Genomic DNA, 25,167 nt, shown 5'->3' with positions numbered 1-25,167 from the left:
CCTTTGGCCCACATGTCTATGCTGGCCATTAAGCACATCTACTAATCCCACTTACCAGCTTGTAGCCATCTCTGCCTTGCTGATTCAAGTACTTACCTCAGTGCTTAAATAGACCATAAGACCAGAGCAAAATTTGGGGAGGGACAGAGGAGGTTTCTGAGAATGATCCTAGGAATGAAAGGGATAACGTATGAGGTTAATTTGGAGAGGACTAGAATATTATAGTAAGGATGTAATGCAAAGACATTGTAAGATATTGGTTGGACCATATGTGGAGTATTGTGAACAGTTTTGGGCCCTTATCTAAGAAAGGATGTGTTGGCATTGGAGAGTGTCCAGAGGTGGTTAGAACCCTAGAACACTACAGCACAGTACAGGCCCTTCAGCCCTCCATGTTGTGCTGACCCATATAATCCTTTAAAAAAAAGTACTAAACCCACACTACCCCATAACCCTCCATTTTTTTCATCCATATGCCTGTCCAAGAGGCTCTTAAATACCCCTAATGTTTTAGCCTCCACCATCATCCCTGGCAAGTCATTCCAGGCACTCACAACCCTCTGTGTAATAATAATAATAATAAAAAACAACAACTTACCCCTGATGTCTCCCCTAAACTTCATTCCATTAATTTTGTACATATACCCTCTGGTGTTTGCTGTTGGTGCCCTGGGAAACAGGTACTGACTATCCCCTCTATCTATGCCTCTCATAATCTTGTAGACCTCTATCAAGTCCCCTCTCATTCTTCTACGCTCCAAAGAGAAAAGCCCCAGCTCTGCTAACCTTGCTTCTTGTTCTCCAAACCAGGCAACATCCTGGTAAATCTCTGCACCCTCTCCATAGCTTGCACGTTCATGAGGATGATCCCAGGAATGAAAGGGTTAACACATGAGCATTTGATGGCACTAGGCTTGAACTCACTGGGGTTTAGAAAAACGGGGTGGGGGCAGGGGAATCTCACTGAATCCTACCGAATAGTGAATGGCCTAGGTAGAGTGGACGAGGGGAAGATGATTCATTTTATGGGAGATTCTGGGACCAGAAGGCCAAGTCCTCCTTTCAGAATTGAGACGAAGAGGAATTTCTTTGGCCAGAGGGTGGTGAGTTTGTAGAATTCATTGCCATAGATGGCTATGAAGGCCAAGTCATTGGGTATATTTAAAGCAAACATTTATGGGTTCCTGATTAGTAAGGGTGTCAAAGGTTATGGATAAAAGGAAGAAGAAAGGGTTTGAGAGGGATAATGAATCAGCCATTATGGAACTTGATGGGCTGAATGGCTCATTCAGATTCAAGTTTATTTATCACATATACAGGGCATGGAAGTGTACCGTGAAATGTGTCCTTTGTGTTAACACCCCAAGATGCTTCCTTTGACAGGGTAGCACAGTAGTGTAGTGGTTAGTGTAACACTATTACAGCGCCTGTAACCCCGGTTCAAATTCAGTGCTGTCTGTAAGGAGTTTGTACATTTTCCCTGTGACCACTTGGGTTTCCTCTGAGTCCTTTGGTTTCGTTCCAACTTCCAAAGATCAGAATTAGTAAGTTATGGGCATGTACTATTGGTGCCAGAAGCATGGTGACTCTTCAAGGCTGTCCCCCAGCACATCCTCACTGATTTGATGCAAATGACACATTTTCCTGTATGTCTCAAGCTCGTGTGACATAAAGCTAAATTTCTCTCACCAAAGACTTACAAGTTCATAGATTATTCGGCCACGTGGATGTAATTGAATGGCATGAGCTCATTGGGTGAAAAGAGCCTGTAACCATCTCTAAATAAAAAAAATATATCAATGTGTTAGGGCTAGCCCGCCCCCATGTCTTATGGTCTTGTAGAAGCTGGTGATGAGGAGGGTTTGTGGGAGATGTGGCTGAGATATGAATTTGGTTCTCCACCAGTCAGCTCCTGTGTTGCAGATATTTTCTAATCCACGGGTGGTTTTGTCCCTTTCGTGCAGAGTGTCGAGTCCCTCGGTGGAGCAGGAGCGCCAGGCAACGAGCCTCTGGTAGCTTCAAGCACCGAGCCGGAGAGCAGTGCCTTCACAGGCGGAAAGACTGCTAGCTTCTACCTGGATTGTGAGCAGACCTGCAGCAGTGTCAGCACCAGGGACGGAAGCCGCCTGTCGGACAGTTCCGGCGGTGAGGAGCAGGTCCCGGCCACATCGGATCTCTCGGTGCTCAGTGCCACCGGGGTCACCTCCAGCCCAGGCCAGCTCAGCCAGAGGGGAAGTTCAGGCTCGCTCTGTGGCAGTCTAACCTGGATGTTCCGCTACAGCACGCCAGTGGGGTCCACACTGACCCACCACTCTCCCTACTCTGACAATGGAGACGATGCCCCTGGACCCTGCAAAGGTTAGCAGCATTGTTAGCTACTACAACACATTTATCGCTTTGTTCTCAGAATTACAATGTATATTTATTAATTTTATTTACACAATTTGTCGTCTTTGGCTATTTGTCAGTCTTTATTTATGTATAGTTTCTTTTCTTCAGCCAGAGGGTAGTGAATCTGTGGAATTCATTACCACAGACGAGAACGGTGGGATTCCAGTTAATTGGGCCATTCATTGGTTATTTGGGACAGCGCTTGACGAACAAAAACTAATTGAGAAAATAGCTATGATTTCCTTCGTTTATTTGGAGATTTGCTGAACAGTTTTGAACTAGCAGCTTAGAGCCATCAGTTTTTAAGTAGCTTCAGTTGAATGTGTTTGTGTTCAAAATGCAGTGATTGTTGTCGCTGATAGTTGGTGAAAAATTAGTAAGACGATTCAGAACTGTTTTGCTCACCGTGGTTTCAAGCGTTCAGGCTTGGAAATGCCAGAAATAGCTGGGAGAGAAAATCACAAACATGAGAAAATCTGCAAATGCTGGAAATCCAAGCAGCAAACACAAATTGTTGGAGGAGCTCAACAGGCTAGGCAGGAGAGTCCTGATGAAGGGTCTTGGCCTGAAACGTCGACTGTACTGTTTTCCATAGATGCTGCCTGTGTCCTAGCCTGTGAAGTTTCCGTGTTCTCCTTGTGTCCACATATGTTTCCTCCCACATCCCAAAGATTTGCAGGTTGTCGGGTTAATTGGTCACTGTAAATCGTCCCAAGTATGTAGGTGAGGAATTGATGGGTAAAGATTAAAATGGTATTAGTGTAGGACTGGTATAAGGAGAGATTGGACAAACTTGGGTTGTTTTTCTGGAGCAGCAGAAGCTGAGGGAGGTTTGTAAAATTATGCGAGTAATTGATAGAGTGAAGTGTCAGAATTGTTTTCGCCAGAGTAGAAATGTCAAATACTAGAGAGCATGATCTTCTGTGATGGGGAATGTTTAAAGGAGATGCAGGGGCAAGTCTTTTTTTAAACAGAGTGCTCCTAGAGCAGACTGTCGGGAGTGGTGGTGGAAACACTCTTGACGGTCCATACTAGAGTGTCTGTGCCAAAGAGGCGTTTAATGTACAGGGATGTATATGGACCATCTGCAGGCAAAGGAGGTGAATTAAATTTGGTATTGTGTTCAGCACAGACACTCTGAGCCTGTTTCTGTGTTGTACTTGAACTTCATAAGAAATGCGGATGTGACAAATGATCTTTGTCGACATGGAAAACTGCAATTGGATCTTATTTCTAGAAATGCAATCCCTCTGATGTGGGGTGTGCTATACGTTCCTTCCTCCAGCTGAGTCCACAACTAAGGCATCGTAACTCAGTTTAGGCATTTAGGACTGAGATGAGTATTTTCTTTAGAAATTGAATTACTGAATCATGTCTAAAAGGATCAATAGAGTTCTGGATATTATAGTAATTGTAAGATATGGGATAGGGCCTGTTTCTGTGTACAGCTATATCAAATCTCCCTTCCCTCCTACGCTCTAAGGAATAAAATCCTAACCTTTCTAGCTATTCCCTATAACTCAGGTCCTCTAATCCTGGCAACATCCTTATATATTTTCTCTGGGTTAGCTTTGGCTTGTTTGCTGGTACCTGTGGCTGTTAACTGCTACCTCTTGCTTCTCCAGGAGCTGATTTCAACCTGTCTGTTGAGGATTTTCAGAGCATTGACCATAGGCTTAAGCTTTTCCTTGATGTGGAGATCTTCACTGAAGACAAGGAAGAATACCAATGCTTCGTCAAGGTAGGGGAGATGTTGCAGCTTTCTGCCATCATGGAGATTGTTGGCAGACTTGTGCATTTGGGAGCAGGTTGTACAGACTCATTGTGATTGAGTACACAGGGTCAGCTGTGGTTCAATAGGTCGCATGATCTCAGCAAAATGGCAGTGGAGTCAAGATCCTCACTATAGAGGTGAGAGCATGTTATTGGTTGTTTTCACAACTGCTGTGGCATTTAGTGGAGGCGATTTTCAACAGCATTTCCCACATCTGCAGCCTCAACAAGCAAGAAAGTAAAAGGCTTCAGCTTGAAACGTAGGTCAATTTATTGTCATGTACAGAGTGAAATTCCCTGCTGACATAAGCTCCCAGTGTCAAAACTATCACATTTTCTTTTTGGAGACAAGAAGGATGGGAGGTGACTTTATAGAGCTGTAGAAGGTAAGAGTAGACAGCCAGATTTTCCCTGGGTGGAAAAGGCTAGTACAAGAGGAGCCAATTTTAAGGTGATTGGAGGACTGTATGGGGAGGGGTGTCAGGGGTAAGTTTTTTTTACACAGGGCGTGGTGAGCGCATGATTGAATGGTTGAGCAGGCTTGATAGCCTAATTCTGCCCTGCCGGGTGTGATGGTGAACACAGATACATTAGGGACATTTTTAAGATGCTCTTAGATATGTGCATGGATGATAGAAAACTGGAGGGCTTTGTAGGAAGGAAGGGCTCGGTTGATCTAGGAGTAAGTTAAAAGGTTGGGACAACATCACTGTCTACATTCTATGTTCTATATTTGTAGGAGATTGGTGGTGTTGTGGACAGTGTAGAAGGTTGTCGAACGTTACAGCAGGACATTGACAGGATCCAGAGTGCACTGAGAAGAATTAGATGTGGTTCCATCCAGGAGAAGGTGAAGTGATCCACTTTAGAAGGTTGAATTTGAAGGCAGAGTTACAGGGTCAAGGGCAGGATTCATGGTAGTGGAGGAACAGGGGGCTCGTCTTCAGATCCCTCAGATTACCCCACAAGTTCGTAGGGTGGTCAAGAAGGTATACGGTGTGGTGGTACTCATTAGTTGTGGATTGGATTGAACTGAAGAGGTAATGTTGCAGCTCTGATTGGATCACACTTTGAATATTGTGATCAGTTTTGGTCACCTTATTACAGAAGCAAGTGGAAGGTGAAGAGGAAATTTACCAGGATGCTGCCTGGATTAAAGAGCATGTCTTATATAGGTTGAGTGAGGTAAGGCTTATCTCTTTGGAGTGAAGGAGGATGAAAGGTGACTAGGTAGAGGTGTACAAGATAAGGGGCATAAATAGAATGAATGGTAAGAGACCTTTCCCCCAGGTCAGAAATGGCTAACATGATGGGGCAAAGCTTTCAGGTGATTCTTGGAACATATGGGCAAGTGTCAGAGGCAGGTCAGGAGGATGACAGTTTCTTACGCATGGAACACGCTGCCAGTGGTGGTGGTAGGGTCCAATACATTAGGAATATTTAATAGACTCTTAGATGGGCGCACAGATGAAAGAAAGATGGAGGGCCATGTGGGAGGGAAGGGTTAGATTGATCTTAAGAGAAGTTAAAAGGTCAGCACAACATTGTTAGCCAAAGGGCCTGTACTGCGCTGTGGTGTTCTTTGTGCTAGTATTTAACCAAATCAGGAGCACTGTGCACTGTAAAGGTCTCCTTATTCAAGGAAGGATGTGACTATGTCAGAAGCAGTTCAGATAATGCTGGGAAGGAGCAGGTTTCTTGTGAAAGGGTTGTGCTGTCCAGGAGTGATTCTGTCAAGTCAAATCGATTTTTATTGTCATATGCACAGGTACGGTGAGATTAACATACAAAGAAAATCTTGCCTACAGTAGCGTCACAAGCACGGAGATTCAGACAAACCATGCGATATATAAATTGTACATAGATCAAACTAAATTTATTATCCAAGTGTGTTTTGTGTTGCCATGTACTACACTGAGATTCATTTTCTTGTTGTCATCGTCTTTTGCCCGTTACGCCGCTGGCGTTTGGGGCAGCAATGAATGTCCTCTATCTCTGGCAGCATTCACAGCTTCCTGCATCCTGTCAGTCATGCAAGTCCCGGGTGGAGACTCAGGAATACCATTGCACCCAGATGTAGAAAGACCCTTCATTGCTGTTTCTCTAACAATCTTGTTTTACCAGTCAGGGTTGTTAGCCCTGAGCTGAATCGCTGAACCTGGAGGCCGGTGGACCACTCCTGGTCCTTTGACCTGTTTGGTATGGGTGACCCTACCAAGAAACAAAGCATAAACTCCTGACTCCAGCCAGCAGAGCTTTCTGGGTCATTGAGGCACGCAAGCCTCCAAACCATGGCAAGGTTGTGACCTCTTGGAGATCATTTTCCTGAAAAAAAAGAAGTAATAGTTTCAGTAAAATCTGACAGAACAGTATACATAAACTGACAACCAATGTGCAAAACAAGGCATTCTGTGCAAATAAAATACTGAGTATAAATGAATCTAGTGTGTAGAATCAGTACAGAGTGGAGTTGAGTGAAGTTATCCACGTTGATTCCGGAGGAGCCTGATGATTGTAGGGTAATAACTGTTTCTGAACCTGGTGATGTGGACCTAGGGCTCCTGCACTTCCTTCCCAATGGTAATAGTGAGAAAGTCATGGCTTGGATGGTAGGGGTCCTTGATATGGATGCTGCTTTCTTGTGGCAATGCTTTTTGTAACTATATTCTCTGGTGGAGAGGGCATTGCCTGTGATGGACTGAATTGTGTCCACTACTTTCTGTAGTCTTCCATTGCTGGGCATTTGGTGTCCATACCAGCCTGTGATGCAACCAGTCAGGTTGCTCTCCACAGTGCATCTATAGAAGATTGTCAAAGTTTTTGAAGGCATGACGAATCTACACAAACTTTTAAGAGCAGAGGCACTGTCATGCCTTCCTCGTGATGGCACTTAATGTGCTGGTCCCTGGATAATGCCACTCTACTAACCCTCTCCACTTCACAACACTGAAGAAGAAGACTTTGTACTAATGTCTTGTATTGCACGCAATGCACAATAAGAGACAAGTCCACAGTAGTGCAAGAGGTGGCCCATAGAGTTCCATTGCTGAGGTAATGATTAGGCTCGTGTAGATTGGTTCCACAACCTTATTGGTGTATTATAATAGCTGGTAATAGTATAGGGTTATTATTGCCACATGTAGCTAGATAAAGTGAAAAGCTTGTCTTGTATATGTTCACACAGATCAATTCCTTACTGCGTATTGAGGTAGAGCAAGGTAAAACAATAACGGTGCAGAATACAGAGAAAGTGCAGTGCAGGTGAATGAGCATGTGCAAAGTAGGTTGTGAGGTCAAGAGTCCATCTCATTGTACAAGAGTTCTGTCCTACCAAAGCGGGATAGAAGCTGAACATGGTGGTGTGGGACTTCAGTCTTCTGTCCCTCCTGCCCGATGGTAGCAGTGAGAAGAGGGTATAATCCGGATGTGGAGGTCCTCAATGATAGATGCCACCTTTTTGGGGCAGCACCTCCTGTAGATAATGTCAGTGGTGGGAAGGAAAGTTCCCTTGATGAACTAGGTGTGCACTACTCTGCAGCAGCTTGCATTCCTGTCTGTGGTCAGTGTTACAGCAGGCTGTGTGTGAATCCACCCATCAGCTGCTGGGAGTCAGAAGTGTGCAAGGGAACTTGACTGAAACATACAAGATTCAGAAACGTCTTGCTAATGGTTGAGGTGATGATATTTCCTCGTGCTGAATATGTCTAAGTGAGCATCTACCTTGCTGGTAGAAGGTTGTGAAGATCTACTTTTCCTCATTTAATTTCCATCCAATCAGGAAGAAGCCACACCAGGGGATGTACTTCAATAGGAGTTTGAGATTTGGTGTGTCACCAAAAGCTCTGGTAAATTTCCACAGATGTACAATGGAAAACATTTTGACCGGTTGTATCACTGTCTGGTATAGAAGCCAAAGCGCACAGGACCGGAAAAAGCTGCAAAGGATTGTAGACTTGGCCAGCTCTATCGTGAGTACTAGCCTTCCTGCTTTCAAGAATGCAGTGTCCATCATGGAGGACCCCCATCACGCAGGACATGCCCTCTTCTCCTCCGCCATCAGATTTCTGAACGGGCCATGAACACTGCCTCAATAGTAATTTTTATGTCTTGCACTGTTCAGTACTGCTGATGTAGAACAACACATTTCATGACTTGTGTTACTCTGATCTGGTTGAGTAATGCCCTTCAGGGAAAGGTTGTCCCTAACTCTTCGGGCAAATGTCTGGTTAAGTGTTTACTGACTTCTGAAGTAGGCCAATTGTCAGGAAATGACTCAGCAGCCAGTTAACACTGAGCACCAGCAGCACCCATTTCTCTCAGTTAATACAAACTAGGAACAGATACTGTCACATCTTTCCCTGATCCAGTTCTGATAAGTTCATGGCTTAAGATGGGTTCTCTAAATCATGATTATTGACAAGTTTCAAGTTTATTCAAACAATTGGTTTGTTGATCATTACAGGATGTCTCTCTGGTGCTTCCTACTCCCTTTTTCCCAATCATGATTCCACTCTCTTTACTCCCTTCCCACTCAGTCCGCAATCGAGACCCAGATCAGAATCAGGTTTATCATTACTAAATGTCATGAAATTTGTTTTTTATTTGCAGCAGCAGTACAGTGCAATTACTACAGTACTATGCAAAAGTTTTAGGCAACCTAGCTAAGTGTAGGTGCCCAAGGCTTTTCTACAGTACCATATATCAAAACATATAATGAAATGTGTCCTTTGCATTAACAGCCAGCACAGCCCGCAATCCGGCACTAACAAAGCATGCCTGCAAACCTCAACAGACCAAGCTACAATCCATCAACAGCAAAGCAAGTACCCCGGTCCTCACTCCCACCCATGCATATACACAGTCCTCTAACCCCCATATTCTTCAGCCTCCAACAGATCTGGATTCAATAGATCAATTTAATATCAGAGAATGTATACGGTATACAACCTGAAATTCCTGCTCTTCACAGACATCCACAAAACAGAACAAAAACCCCAAAGAATGAAAGACAGAAAATGTTAGAATCCCAAGCTCCCCTCCCATGCACAAGCAGCACCAAAAGATTCAACTCTCCCCCTCCCCTTCCCCCACTTGCTCCACCAAAAGCATCAACTCTCCCCCTCCCCTTCCCCCACTTGCTCCACCAAAAGCATCAACTCTCCCCCTCCCCTTCCCCCACTTGCTCCACCAAAAGCATCAACTCTCCCCCTCCCCTTCCCCCACTTGCTCCACTAAAAGCATCAACTCTCCCCCTCCCCTTCCCCTACTTGCTCCACCAAAAGCATCAACTCTCCCCCTCCTCTTCCCTCACTTGCTCCACTAAAAGCATCAACTCTCCCCCTCCCCTTCCCCTACTTGCTCCACCAAAAGCATCAACTCTCCCCCTCCCCCGCTTGCTCCACCAGAAGCATCAACCCTCCCCACCACCCACCATGCAAGCATTAGCAGAGCCCCCAGAGACCTTCAAAAACTGCTGTCCATCTATCTCCTCACCACTCTCATTCTCCTCCTCTTTTCCTTTTTCCTATGGTCAACTCTCCTCTCCTATCAGGTTCCTTCTTTAGCCCTTCACCTCTCAACCGAGCCCTTCCCAGCTTCTTACTTCATCATACCCACCCACCTTCCCCTGCCCACCCCCCCACCAGTCTCAGCTTGATGAAGGTCTCGGCCTGAAACGTCAACTGTTCATTCTCTTCTCTAGATGCTGCCTGACCTGCTGAGGCATTCTTGTATGTGTTTCCCTTCAGCCTTGTTGGTTGGATCGTTGCCTTTTAAACCGGCAAGTCAGGAAGTGCAGCCAACTGCTGCTCATGAGAGACCGCATTAAGGAGCTGGAGTTAGATGAACCTAGGATCATCCAGGAGGCAGAGTAATTGATAGATATGACTTCTGAGCAGTTGGTTACACCTGGAGTGCACAATTTGGGGAGTAGATGGGTGAACACAAAAAGAGGTAAAGGGAGCAAGAAGTCAGTGCAGGGTCCCACTGTGATCACTCCCCTCAGCAACAGTACACCCCTTTGGATACTGCTGAGGTGGGGTGATCTATCTGGGCAAGGCTGCAGCAGCCAGACCAATAGCACTGTGGTCAGCTCGGAGCCTCATATGGGTAGGGTGAAGTCGGGAGGAGCAATGGTCATAGGAGACTCAATAGTTAGGGAGAAAGATAAGAGGTTCTGCAACTCCAGGATAGTGTGTTGCCTCCCAGAGGCTAGGGTCCAGGATGTCTCTGACCAGTTGCAGAATATCCTTTAAGGGAAGGGTGAGCATATTGCAGGACATTGGCAGGAGAGGGGTGAAGGTCCTGCGCAGTAATTTAGGAATGAGGCTGAAGAGCAGGACTTCCAAGGTGCTAATCTCCTGATTACACCCAGTGCCACAAGCTAGGGAAGGTCAGAACCGATGAGAAGGGGCAGGGTTTCAACTTCTTGGATCCTTGGAACCTTTTCTGGGGAAGGGGAGACCTAACAACTGGGATGGGTTGTACCTGAACTGGAGGGGAACCAATATCCTGGGGTGGGGGGTGGGGGGGGGGGAAGGTTTGCTAATCCTACTGGGGAAGTTTCAACTAGATTTGCAGGGGGTGGGAACCAAAGTGAAGAGGCAGAGGGTGGGGTGGTTGGTACACACGTAGACACAGCCTGTAGGGAGTTGGTGAAGAAGGATAGGCAGATGATAGATCAAAGATGCACTCAGCAAGATGGTTTGTGATGTGTCTATTTCAATGCAAGAAACATCATAAACAAGGCCAATGAACTTAGAGTGTGGATCAATATATAGAACTATGATGTTGTGGCCATTACCGAGACTTGGATATCTCAGGGGCGGGAATGGCTGCTGAGCGTGCTGAGTTTTAGATGTTTCAGGAAGAGCAGGGAGGGAGGCAAAAGAGATGGGGGAGTGGCATTGCTAATCAGGGTGTTTCTTTTATTGAGCCCGTAATAGTAACAGAGACATTGAGAAGCAAATTCTGGAAAGGTGCAATAATAATAGGGTTGTTGTGATGGGTGTTTGTTTGTAACTTTCCTAATATTGACTGGCATCTCCTTAGAGCAAGTTTAGATGGGGTGGAGTTTGTTAGGTGTGTTCAGGAAGGTCTCTGATACAATATGTAGATAAGCCAACTAGAGGAGAGGCTGTACTTGATCTGGTAAAGGGAAGTAAGTGAACCTGGCCAGGTGTCAGATCTCTCAGTTGGAGAGCATTTTGGAGGTAGTGATCATTACTCATAGAGCTGGAGGGGGATAGGAGCAGACAATTTAGGAAAATGTTTAATTAGGATGGTGGAAATATGATGCTATTAGGCAGGAACTTGGGAACATAAATTGGGAGCAGATGTTCTCAGTGAAATGCATAGAAAAATGTAGCAGATGTTCAGGGAGCATTTGCATGGCGTTCTGCATGGGTATGTTCCACTGAGACAGGGAGAGGATGGAAGGATAAAAGAACCATGGTGTACAAAGGATGTGGAAGATCTAGCTAAGAAAAGAAAGGCTTCCAAAAGGTTCAAGAAACTAGGTATTGTGAGAGCTCTAGAAAATTACGAGGTGCCAGGATGGAGCTCTAGAATGAAATTAAGAGAGCTGGAAGGGGCCGTGAAAAGGCCTTGGTGAGCAGGATTAAGGAAAACCCCAAGACATTCTAGAAGTATGTGAAGACCAAGACGATGTGCCACGTGAGAATAGGACAAATCAGGAATGAGAGTGGAAATGTGCATGGAGCCAGAGAAGGTAGTGGAGGTTCTTAATGAATATTTTGCTTTAGTATTTACCGGTGTAAAGGAACTTTGCAGTTGTAGGGATAACTTACAGCAGACTGAAACGCTTGATTGTATAGACATTAAGAAAGGATATGCATGAGCATTTGAAAGGTATTAAGTTAGTCGCTGGGACCAGACGAAATATACCCCAGGCTACTATGGGAAGCAAGGCAGGAGATTGCTGAGCAGTGATCCTTCCATCATCAATAGGGACGGGAGAAGTACCAGAGGATTTGAAGTTTGCAAATGTTGTTCCCTTGTTCAAGAAAGAGAGTAGAGATAACCCAGGAAATTATAGGCTAGTGAGTCTGACCAGTGGTGAGCAAGTTGTTGGAGAAGGCCTTGACAGGCAGGATTTATGAGCATTTGGAGAGCATAACCTGATTGGGGATAGTCAGCATGGCTTTGTCAAGGGCAGGTCATGCCTTACAAACTTAATTGAATTCTTTGAGGATGTAGCAAAATGCATTGATGAAAGTAGAGCAGTAGATGAGAACAGATTGAGTGAACTTGGCCTTTTCTTGAAGCGATGGAGGATGACAGATGACCTGATGGTGTATAAGATGATGAGAGGCACTGATAGTGTGGATAGCCAGAGGCTTTTTCCCAGGGCTGAAATGCCTAACATGTGGGGGCATAGTTTTGAGGTGCTTGGATGTAGGTGGGAGTCAGAGAAGTTTTTTCCGCACAGTGGTGGATGTGTGGAATGCACTGCCAGTGACGGTAGATAAAATAGGATCTTTTAAGAGACTCTTAAATAGGTACATGGAACTTAGAAAAATAGAAGGCTATGTGGTAGGGAAATTCTAGGCAGTTTCTTGAGTAGGTTACATGGTCGGCACAGCATTGTGGGCCAAAAGGCCTGTAATGTGCTGTAGATTTCTGTTTAGGTTGAGGCATGCCCAGGGAAGGGGTGTTTTCATCTTGGGAATGGTGAAGACACTGCACTTGATTCGTTGAGTAGGGTGAAGCAAGACTTGAGAAGACTGACTGTAAAGGAATGGAGCGAGTACTGTGTGGGAGTTTGGCAGGAAGGCGGAATCAGCTGCTGCCAACACAAAATCTGGTTTATTATCACTTACTTAAATAGCATGATTTTTGTTGTTTTGCGGCAGCAGTGTATTGCAAAGACAGCATTTCTTTAAGTTTCAGAAACAGTAGAAAAACAAGGAATAACAAGATGGTGTTCATGGACCGTTAAGAAATGCAATGGTGGAAGGGAGGAAGCTGTTCCTAAAATGTTGACCGATGGTCTCAGGTTCCTGCACCACCTTCCTGATGGTAGCAATAAGCAGAGGGCATGTCCTGCAAGGCAAGGGTCATTGTGAAGGATGCTGCCTTCTAGAAGCACCATCTTTTGAAGATGTCCTTGATGATAATGATGTCCATTTCTACCCATGATGGAGCTGGCTGAGTCTACAACTTCCTGCAGCTTTTTCCGATCCTGATCCAACCAGTGAAAATACTTTCAACAGTACATCTGTAGAAATTTGCAAGTGTCTTTAGTGGTGACTCCCAAGTTTGCATGTATTGTAGTTACGTGGAACGTGTGACGGTACAGTACAGGCCCTTTAACTTTCACTGTGTGGTGAACAAACTGCCAGCAGATGTGGTGGATGAAGGTTCGGTTGAAGCTTTTATGAGAGGTTTGGAGAGGGAGTATGGAAGGCTATGGTCCAGGTGTGGGTCAATGGGACTAGGTAGGATAACTGTTCTGGGCTGGGCTGAAGTGGGCTCTTTTGGTGCTGAAGTGCTCGGACTATGCACACAGACCTGCATCTCTGGTACTGGGTTCTGCTGGGCTCCTGGAGTAGAGGGGTTGGGAAGAAACAATAAATAATTGAAACGCCTTCAAAAAGCCCTGTGTATGCATGTTTGAATTTCCTTGAATCCAAATTTCAGCGATTCTGCAAGATGATCAAGCGAGTCTGAACTCGAAGACTCTCTGACTTAGAAATTGCATTTGGAAATTATTTTGTTTTGCCCCACTGGGAGGGATTTTATTTTCCGTATTCCTGACTTGTAGTCAAACTCTTGAGTGGCAGAGGTGACTGAGATGTCATAAGTGGAGCTGTACCCAGCAGCAAATGGACCTTGCTCTTTGAAAACCATCTCTGGCCCGGAGAAGTTTGGTGTCATAGAGGAATTCGGCATGAATATGGACCCTGCAGCCTATCCCAACTACTGTGCCCACCTAGCTCATTCCAGTTTCCTGCATTTGGCCCATATCCTTCTAAGCCCAACCCCTCCATGTCCTTTACCCCTTCTCTTCTCCTCACCTGCCCATCACCTTTCTCTGGTGTGTCACCTCCTTCCATTTCTCCCATGGTCCACTCTCCTCTATCAGATTCCTCCTTCAGTCTTTTACAGCTCCCATCCATAACCTCCCAGGCTGCCACTTCATCCCTCTCCCACACCCACCTATCTTCCCCCTCGCCTGGTCTCGCCTGTCACCTGCCAGCTTGTACTCCTAACCCCTCCCCCACCTTATTCTGGCTTCTTCCTCCTTCCTTTCCAGTCATGGTGAAGGGTCTTGGCCTGATTATTCCTCTCAGTGAATACTGCCTGACCTGCTGAGTTCCCTCAGCAGATTGTGTGTGTTACTCTGGATTTTCAGCATCTGCAGAATCTCTTGTGTTTATGCTTCTTCATTGATACTATTGTACCTGCCTCACCCCCTTCCCCTGACAGCTCATTCTGTATACTCGCCACCTCCTACATGGAAAAAATTGCCCCTCTCACTCTAAACCTATGACCCCGAGTAATAGGCTCCCCTACAATCCACCTTATCATAATTTTAAACCTTCTATGCGTTTGTCCCTCAGGAATGAAGCCCTAGCCTGGCTAACCTCTCCCTAGTCCTGGCAACACCTTGTAAATCTCTGCATCCTTTCCATTTTTTCGGCAATCGGATTCAATGAGGGGGCCGACATTTTTTGGAAGTGGGGTCTGTGGGGACCAGGTTGAGGCCTGAAGCAGATCAGCCATGATTATTTTCAATGGAGGAAAATAATCCATTGGAAGAGCAGGCTTGAGTTCCTGCACAGTTTTGTGCAATTTACTCAAGATTTCCCCTCTACATCTGTAGAAGTTAGTCAGGGTGTTTGATGCCATTAGTGTGGGACATTCACAGACAGAGTTAGGTTGTTGAACAAAGAGTCTAGGAGTACATAAGATAAAGATTAGCCTTACTTGTCATATGTATATCAAAACATACAGTGCAATGCATTGTTTGTGTCACTGGCGAACGCAGTCCATGGATGTGCTGGGGGCAGCCCGCAAGTGCCACCATACCTCCAGCATCAATATAGCATGCCCACAACTCACTAAACCTAACTTGTATATCTTTGGAATGTGGGAGGCAACCAAAGCACCTGGAGGAAACCCACACGATTGTGAGGAGAGCATACAAACTCCTTACGGACAGCGGCCGGAATTGAGCCGCGATTTCTGGTGCTGCAAGCCGTCAGGCTAGCCACTGTGCTTTCATGGAGCCCTTGGTTCCTGCAGCAATGTACAAGTACTTTTGGCACACCGATCTTCATCAGTCTGGGCATTGAATATAGAAGTCAGGACGTTATGTTGCAGTTGTACAAGATGCTGGTGAGGGTAAGTTTGGAATATTGACCACAGTTTAGGTCACCCGTTGGAGGAAAGATGCCATTTGGTTGGAAAGAGTGCAGAGGAAATTTCCAAGGATGTTACTGGAATTTGAGAGGCTCAATTATGGAGAGGTTGAGCAGGTTTGCTTAGGGGTTTTTTTTTCTCTTTATGTTACTGCGTGTGTTCAATCAAAATGCTTCTTTGTTGTGCTAACTGGTGAGAGGCTGTTTTCTCTCGAAGCTTGTTTGGGTTATGATTGCTGATAATAGGTATTGTATTCCTTTGTTAACAAATTGTGATAGATGCTGTTCTCTCTTCTGGCTCTGTAAGCTATTGTTGGCGGGCTTTTGGGGAGTCGGCGCGAGGGGGTGAGAGAGAGAGAGGACGCGATGCTGTAAGCTGGGGGTCCGAGGCCAGAATTTTCGGCAAGGAGAGGAGACAAAGACAGACGTGCCGGGGGTGCTTGGTTGATCACTTCGGGTGGTCCTGAGCTGTGAGTCGAGGAGGTCTGAGGGGATCGAATGGTGGCCAGAAGACTCCGCTAGTTGAGCTCCAACGGTTGTGCACAAAGTGGTTGAACTTTGTTAAGTTTGGCGCCTTTTACTTTTCTTTTTATATTGTATCTCTAAGTACATAGTTCCAGTAAGATCTATAAAGTGAACTCATTTAATCGCATATGGTGTACTGTCTGTTATTTGGTGTGTTGCGGGTTCACACAGCATCCACACAAGCTGATTGGCGGGACCGAAGGCTGCTCCCCCTAGATGGAAGCGAGCTGAATGAGCCTGGGGCTTGCCAGGGGGTTACGTATGGAATGTTTAGTTTGGAACATAGCAGAATGGTGTGTATAAAATCTTGATGGACACAGATGGGGTGAATGCTAGCAGACTTTTATTTATTATTTAGAGATACTACAAGATAACAGATCCTTACAGCCCAATGAGCTGACAATGCCCAAATACATCCAAGTGACCAATTGACCTACTAACCCATACGTCTTTAGAATGTGGGAGGAAACTGGAGCACCACCCAGAGGAGTGGGAAGAGTGTACAAGCTCCTTACAGTCAGTGGTGGGAATTGAGCCCAGGTTGCTAGCATTGCGCTAACCACTACGCTACCCTGCTGCACAAAGTCATTTTCTCCCTGTTTCGGAATCGAGGTCTAGAGGCATTGGTTTAAGATGAGAGGAGAGATTTAATAGGAATCTGAGGAGCAATAGTTTTACCCGGGGGTGGTCTGTATATGGGGCAATATGCTGGAGGAAGTGTATATAAACAACATTTAAAATGTAATTGACGAGTGCTTGCATAGGAAAGGTTGAGATGAATATGAGCCAATTGAAGGCAAGTGGGACTAGATTAGAGTAAGTGACTAGGTTAGCATGTATGACTTGGGCTGAGGGGCCAGTTTCTGTGCTGTGAAAGAGCCGAGGTAATGTTCAGCTCCATAAAACCCTGGCTAGACCACACTTGTGTTCAGTTCTGATCACATCATTTTAGGAAGGATGTGGAAGCTTTAGAGAGGGTGCTGAAGAGATTTACTAAGATGCTGCCTGGATTAGAGAGCATGCCTTCTGAAGACAGGTTGAGCAAGCTAGAGCTTTTCTCTCTGGAGTAGAGGAGGACAAAAGACTTAATAGACAGGTACAAGATGATAAGAGGCATAGAACAAGTGGATAGCTGGAAACTTATCCGGTGAAAATACTTATACTTGCAAGGATCATTTTAAGGTGATCAGAGTGAAGTGTAAGGGGAGGGGTACACAGTAAGTGGTAGGTGTGTAGGACGTTCTGCCAAAAGTGGTGTTGTGGGCATATACACAAAGGACATTTAAAAGGCTCTTAGATAGGCACATGGATGATGCAACAATGGAGGGTTATGTAGGAGGGAAGGGTTAGATTGATCCTAGAGTAGGTTAAAAGGTCGGCACGGCATCATGTACTGAACTGTTATGTGTTCTGTGTTCTATAACTCTCTGACTTTGATAAATGCGTAAGTTCATTAATGGTTGTCTGACAGAGTTGTGCTCTCACATCTCTTCTCCTGGACTGGGAGTGTCAGCTGAAATCTCTTGAGAGGGGCATAGCTTCCTACCTCTGAGGTAAATGTTATTCACCAAAGCTATAATTGAACAGCTTCTCTTGTCATTTCTACTCAAACCAATATTCATTGAACTGGATTGCTTGTTAAACTGCCATTTTTTAACTCCAACAGGTTGCTGGGACGTCATACTGCATTGATAGTGTGCAGCGGTGCTGAGGGGTCAGCCAATCTGTTGTACACTGTGGGGATTAGAATATAAAAGCAAGGATGTAAAGCCTTGGTCACACCATGTTTGGAGTATTGTGAGCAGGTTTGGGTCCCTTAGCTAAGAAAAGATATGCTGACATTAGAGAGTGTCCAGAGGAAGTTCATGAGAATGATCCCAGGAATTAAGGGGTTAATGTATGAGGAGTGTTTCGTAGCTCTGGGCTTGTACTCACTGGTGTTTAGAAGAATTGGGGGGGGGGGGTATCTCACTGAAACCTATTGAATAATCTAAATTGAGTGCATGTGGAAGAGATGTTTCCTTTAGTGGAGGATAGGATGAGAGGATGTAGCCTCAGAGAAGAAGGATGTTCTATTTAGAACAGATGAGGAATTTCTTTATCCAGTGAGAGATGAATCTGAAGAATTCATTGCCACAGACGGCAATAGAGACCAAGTCATTGGGGATATTTAAAGGGGTTGTTGATGGGTTCTTGATACGTCAGGGCATCAAAGCTTACAGGAAGAAGTGGGAGAATAGGGTTGATAGGGGTGATAAATCAAACATGATAGAATGGCAGAACAGACTCAATGGGCTGAATGGCCTAATTCTGCTCCTATGACTTGTAGGATGGCCAGGGGACTCGTTGCAACTAGTAATCATTTTTACAGTGCCAGATTACGTCTGAGTCTTGGATTCAGAAACAAAAAATAAGCCACTGAGAAGTGTTGTAATTTGTTCACTTCCTCTCTAACTCAGTGTTCAGGATGATTAATGATTGCAACTTTATTTTTAAACCATCAGTGACCAAATATTTGCGTATGAGTGATTATGAAAAGCAAGATAAGCAATGCATTAAGCTGTCTCTTGGTACACGGCTAATAGAGACAAACCACTACAGCACAGAAGTAGGCCCCTCCACCCATCTACTCCATGATAAACAAATATTCTGCCTCGTCCCACCAATCCACACCTGGACCATTACCCTACACGCATCTCCCATCCATGTACTTATCCACACTCCTCTTAAATGCTGAAATTGAACCTGCACCCGCCACTTCCGCTGGCAGCTCGTTCCACACTCTCACCACCTGCTGAGTGAAGAGATTCTGCTTAAACATTTTTATCTTTCACCCTTAACCCATGACCTCTAGTTCTAGTCTCACTCAACCTCAGTAGAAAAAGCCTGCTTGCATTTACTCTAATTTTGTTTACCTCAATCAAATCCCTCGCCCCACCCCAGTCTATTCTCTTGTGCTCCAGGGAAGGCTACCAGTCTGAGATTGTGTTGCCAACTGTGCAAACTTCTTTCCTCCACCACACATTTCATCTTTGGTCTTTGCTGCTCCTGATCCTTTACACTGCAAGTTTGGATTAAGTATGCTGCAGGGGTGAAATTGTTGTGATTCCTGACTTTGGGGTGCTTGGCACGCTGTTATATCTGTTGCACACCTGGATAAACAAGCCGGGCTGTGACCACGGGGATGAAATAAAAATGCAGCAGCCGCGAATGGAGTTTAGTTTGCAGCTTTTAATGCGTCTGGGGGGTTCCTGAAAAGGAACTCTGGTAAATAGTTTTTTTTTTGCCATGTTGCACAGATGTTCAGCAGCTATCCAAGGGTTTTTTTTGTGTGGGAGAAAAAAAATGGCTTAAAGAGCTGCTTTGAGGAAGGAACAGGGAGGGTGTTTGGAGGCGACTTTGGTGCTTGAAGCCTTGGCAATTGAAGGCATGACACCAAGGATTTATCCATTATGCTTTGGGATGACTGAAAGCTCAGGACTGGAGGAAAGCAGTTTTTTTTTCTACAGTATGTACTTAGTTTTGTGATTAATGAAGAAATAACTTTTTGTGCAGTGTCTATTTTTATTGTAATTTTAAGTCTTTGCACTGCCACAAAACAAAAAATTTCACGACATCTAAGTCAGTGATAATAAACCTGATTCTGAAATAATAGATGGAGATGCATGGCTAAAGAAGAACGATATACAATTATAAAACCTGATCTACTGCCACAGAGCCAGAGTAGATGGTAGCATGTGGCAGGAGGGAAGAAACCACAGCAACTGTAGGCCATCTCGTTTCTCCAGATTCTGCTATTGACTGAGGTTACCACTGATGCTCTGTCAGCCTTCACTCGATCTATGTATCCAGTGATGCTATGGAGATTGGAGGTCTGCCCTCTTTTCCCCAGTAGGATGAGGCATTAGAAATACAATGATTTTGCTGCTCTTTCTGCTTAAATCATAAAACATAGGAGCAGAATTAAGCCATCCAAACTCTGCGAATGAGGACCCTGTCTTCCCTATCTATGCCTCTCGTAATCTGTTAAGTTTTTAATAAGACAGGCTTGCCCCTATTGACATCAACAGGACTGTAGTTGAGAGGGTGAATAGTTTCAATGTCCTCAGTGTACACATCACCGAGGATCTCACATGGTCTGTATATACCAGCTATGTTGTGAAAAAAGCACAACAGCTCCTCTTTCACCTCAGATAGCTAAAGAAGTTTGGCATGAGTTCCCAAATCCTCTGGACTTTCTACAGGGGCGCCATCGAGAGCATCCTGACTAGCTCTGGCACCATCAGTACAGGAACTGTACAAAACAATATGTATACAAAAACAATATATACAACATGTATACAAAACAATATCCTCCCCATAGTTCCCTTCCTTATTGCTTGTACATAGCAATGAAGATTTATACTCCCTCATGTTGTGAGATGAATGTAAGAAATAAAATAATAATTCTAAAAACTCCGATAAGGTCTCCCCTCAGCTTCAAGCTCTCTGGAAAAGAAACAATCCAAGTTTGCCTAACCTTATAGCTAATACAGTGGATTCTGGTTAATCAGTGTAGCCACTTATTTCAGGTAACTCTTAAAGGAAAAAAAACAAGTCGAGAAAGTAGCCAGATTCCTACCGTTTATTTGGGACACTATGCAACTTCATTGAACAGGATACTGTAGCTGAACAGTTCCTAACTAGTATCAGTCACCTGCACTTCCCTGGCCATTTTTTTCACTACATCATACTTAGAGTGAACAGTTTTTAAATGTGTTTGTGTTCAGAAAGCAGTGATTTTTGTCACCAATAGTTGGCAAGAAATAAGCAGTAAGACAATTTGGAACTGTCTTGCTCACCATGGGAGAAGCATACAGGCTTTGAGATGCCAGAAATGGCCAGGAACTGCAAAGAACTTGAAGGTAACAACAATCGCCTTGAGCGTTACAGTGAAAATGAAGATTTTGAGGACACAATTGTTGAAAGCAATGTATGAAGGATGACCATGACTACTTCTGTGCCTCGTCATGGCCTTTGCTCTCCATGAATTATTACTGAACCATATTCCTGACCATTGGGTCTCACTGTGGATCTCATCCGCCCAGCCCACTTCATTTACAATTAATATAAAAAAACACTGCCGCAGACAATGGATGAATTTCTCTGTCAATAACTATTAGAAACTAATGCACAGTTTTATAGTACTGTAGAGGTATTGTAGTGTTCTAATTAGTTCTGAATTTCATTTAAATACATAAATTGTTAATCAGTCAACCAGTAGTTTGTCTTAACTTTGGCTAATTGGGACGGCTGCTTAATTGGGCCAAGATGTACTGGTCCCGATGTGTCCTAATTAACTGGAATCCACTGTACTGTCTAGTTCTGGCAATATCCTCATGACCCTCTCCAAAGTCTCCATGTCATTCCTGTAGTGGGGTGACCAGAACTGCGCACAGTGCTCCAAATGCACTCCAACCTTCTACATCCATGTTGTAACAAGGGAACCTCGTGAGCCTCCGAGCTTCCACCAACAACTGAATGAACCAAAAGGTTCCTATTGTTCAGCGAGGTTGCAGCTGATCCTCGACAGCCTCCCATTTGATCTGTGTAGATTCAGATTCATTTATTTATCACGTGTACAGTGAAGTGTGTTGTTTACATTAGTGAGGATGTGCTAGGGACAGCCCGTAAGCGTCAGCACGCATTCCGGTGCCATCTTAGCATGCTCACAGTACTCGGCAGAGCACAGCTGCAAAGCAAGCCCCTTTCCTACCCACCCACTCTCGCATGCAGACAGTCCTTCAACCCCAGGACATGGCCTCCAGGCCTCCAGACTCCAGTTGACTTGTAGACCCAGGGCTTGGGGCATCAGGCCTTGATTTCCCAATGTCTGGTCAACCTTCGGGCTTCACTCTTCAGCTGAGGGAGGGATTCAGACTCCGGGTTTGCCAGCTGGTGTGCTTGGAGTCTGTCACTGGCCCTTGTGCCTCCTGTTCCCACAGAGCTCTGATTCCAGGACCTGCCAAGATGGGCTGAATCACTGACTCTAGTGAAGCTGTGGAGGTCAGAGGTCTGCAGACTTTTCCCCTGTAGGATGGTGTTGCTGCGTACTGAGGCATTGGAAACATACTGGTGGTCAGTTTTGGCTGTTCACTTGGCGTGATCTGAGCTGAGAGCACGTCTGAAGGAGTTGGGTTCATACCTACAAATACTTATGAAGAACAAACAGACAACTTTCAAAATCTTGGCCTGTCACAAAGTGCTTTTGTACAGCAAGATCCCCTTGGAATCGTTCCGTCAGATCAGTGACCTCCTCGCAAGATGTCATGTGGAATTGGTATTGTTTTATTATTGTCATGTGTATGACAATAATATGAAGACCCTGTCCTAGAGTTACACTCTGACCCGCTCTCAGGGCCTCACGACAGGCCACATTTTGATATTCTAAGGACGTGCCTGGAAGGTGGGCGTGCCTTCAGGGTTCCGGGATTTCATGGCTCTGGGGAAGTGCTGACTGAGGTGTCGCGGGAGAACACGGAACACCAGGAGCAGCGGGTTAGCTGCCGTGGGTCGTGTGCCCGGAGAGCAGACCCTTTTTGCTGCCGACTCTCTGGGTGCAGAGCTCGGAAAAAGTGACACAATAGACTTTTAACATCGTAAATCAGCGAGTTGTTTGTTATGTCCTCACTCTCACTGTGAAACGGGGAGGCCTTCTTTTCCTTATTAGGGAGCGAGAGAGCCTGTGGTATGTTGATTTATTGGGTGAACAAGTAGTTTTTGGGGTAATTTATGTCTTTTAATGCTTTGATGCACGCTTGAGTGCTTGGTGGAGGGTGGTGATGCTTTTTTGCTGGTGGGGGTGGCGGGGTTGTTGCCTTTCTGCTGCTTTTGTGTAGAAGGGGGAGTTGGGGAGGGCTTTGGGGTTTTAACTGTCATTCTCTGGGGCACTCCTGTTTTTGTGGATATCTGAAGGAAAAGAGTTTCAGGATGTATATTGTATAAATACATCTGTTGAAACCTATTGATATGTATTGCTGGATGATCTCAGTTGGTCAGGTAGCATTTGCGGAGGAAAATGGACGGTCGGTATTTCATTGTCGAGGCCCTGCACCAATGAATGGTGGAGCAGTCTAAGTGGCTTGCTCCTCTTATTCATATACTTTTTGATTTCTCTAGTGCCTTCAGTACAATCCAGCCACTACTTCTGAGTGAGAAACTGCAAGGGATGGGCGTAGGCAAATCCACTGTCTCCTGGATTACTGACTGCCTGAAAGATAGAGCCTAGCTTGTATGGCTGGGTAGTTCTCTGCCTGAAATGATGATGGATGGCGCAGGAACACCACACGGGACTATGCTGTCTCCGTTTCTGTTAACACGGTACACCTAAGACTTTCAGTACAAATCTGAGTCTTGTAGCTTGCAGAAGTTCTCCGATGACTGTGCGGTGATTGGGTGTATCAGAGACGTGTAGGAGTTGGAGTACAGAGGACTGGTGGACAAGTTTGTGAGAGAGGAATCACCCACTCCTGAATGTGGCTAAAACCAGGGAGATGCTGATTGATTTTAGGAGGAGGAAGTCTGTGACAAGTCCTGTAAGCATTCTGGGAGTAGTTGCGGTGGTGGACGAGTACAAAAACTTGGGTGTTCACCTCGACTTGACTGGAAAAGCAACACCAAGGCTGTTTACAAGGAGGGGATGTGCAGACTCTATTTTCTGAGGAAGCTGAGATCCCTCAATGTGTGCAGCAGACGTTGGAGATCTTCTACCAGTCTGATGTAGCGAGTGCAGTCTTTGTGGCTCTGAGTTGAGGAGCAGCATCAGTGCTGGTGAGGCAAAGAGACTAAATAAACTCATCAAAAAGGCTGAATCCAACCTGGACTCGTTTGAGTTAGTGGTGGAGAGGAGGTCACTAAACAAACTGGACGTTATGGACAATCTGGCACATCCTCTCCATGCCCTACTGAATAGGCAGTGGAGCACCCTTTCGAACAGACTCATTCAGCTGCACTGTCACAAGGATCCCTACAGAAAATTTTTCCTACCAAATGCAGTAAGCATATACAACAGTTCACCTCAGTGCAACAGGAGAACACACATCAGGAGACAATAGTCTGTTTTATTACTTCATACAGTTATTGCACATTGGTAAATTAATATTGTGTATATTATTATTCTAAGTCTACACATTGCTATGTGTGTTTTAAAATGCTGCTGTAACAAAAGAATTTCCCACTTGGGATCAGTACAGTATTTTTATTATTATTATTATTGTGTTAACACACAAGTGCCATCACAAAGAAGACACAACAGCACCTCTACCTTAGAAGTTTCCATAGATTCAGCATGTCATCAAAAACTGCGACACAAGAATCTAGCTGGTATGTAAACACCAATGCCTGGGAACTGAAAAGTACGGGAAGTGTTGGATACAGCCCTCCCACCATTAAACACATCTACTAGAAGCAGCATCTATCATCACTGACCCCACCATCCACATGCTCAGCATCTCACTGCTGCCATCGGTCAGAAACTACAGGAGCCTTAGGTCCCACTCACCAGGTTCAGGAACAGTTATTACCCTACACCCATCAGGCTCCTGAACCAGTGTGAATAACTTCTCTCGCCTCATTGAGCCTTAGGTCCCACTCACCAGGTTCAGGAATGGTTATTCCCCTACACCCATCAGGCTCCTGAACCAGTGTGAATAACTTCTCTCGCCTCATTGAGCCTTAGGTCCCACTCACCAGATTCAGGAACAGTTATTACCCTACACCCATCAGGCTCCTGAACCAGTGTGAATAACTTCTCTCGCCTCATTGAGCCTTAGGTCCCACACCACCAGGTTCAGGAATGGTTATTCCCCTACACCCATCAGGCTCCTGAACCAGTGTGAATAACTTCTCTCGCCTCATTGAGCCTTAGGTCCCACTCACCAGGTTCAGGAACAGTTGTTACCCTACCATCAGGCTCCTAATCACTCACCACAACTCTGAACTGATTCTATGACCTACGGACTCCACTTTCAAGAACTCTTTGTGACTAATGCTCTCAGTACTTGTTTAAAAATTTGCACATGGTTATTTGTCAGTCTTTGTTTATGTATAGTTTTTC

At 45.1% G+C, this 25,167-nt stretch overlaps 1 protein-coding gene across 11 annotated transcripts in view; it reads left to right on the top strand.

Moving 5' to 3' along the window:
- Positions 1–25,167, top strand: part of stk11ip (serine/threonine kinase 11 interacting protein) — a 130,078-nt gene that overhangs the window by 80,553 nt on the left and 24,358 nt on the right. For all 11 annotated transcript variants that reach the window (XM_059967576.1, XM_059967565.1, XM_059967569.1 and 8 more), the window contains 2 exons: positions 1,965–2,358; positions 4,017–4,132. In XM_059967576.1, coding sequence (XP_059823559.1) covers positions 1,965–2,358; positions 4,017–4,132 — 510 coding nt within the window. The remainder of the gene's footprint in view (positions 1–1,964; positions 2,359–4,016; positions 4,133–25,167) is intronic.

This window comes from Hypanus sabinus, chromosome 4 (assembly GCF_030144855.1).
Source record: "Hypanus sabinus isolate sHypSab1 chromosome 4, sHypSab1.hap1, whole genome shotgun sequence".
Taxonomy (NCBI): domain Eukaryota; kingdom Metazoa; phylum Chordata; class Chondrichthyes; order Myliobatiformes; family Dasyatidae; genus Hypanus; species Hypanus sabinus.
The sequence above is the reverse complement of the archived record's forward strand: the minus strand, read 5'-3'. Positions and strand labels throughout refer to the sequence as shown.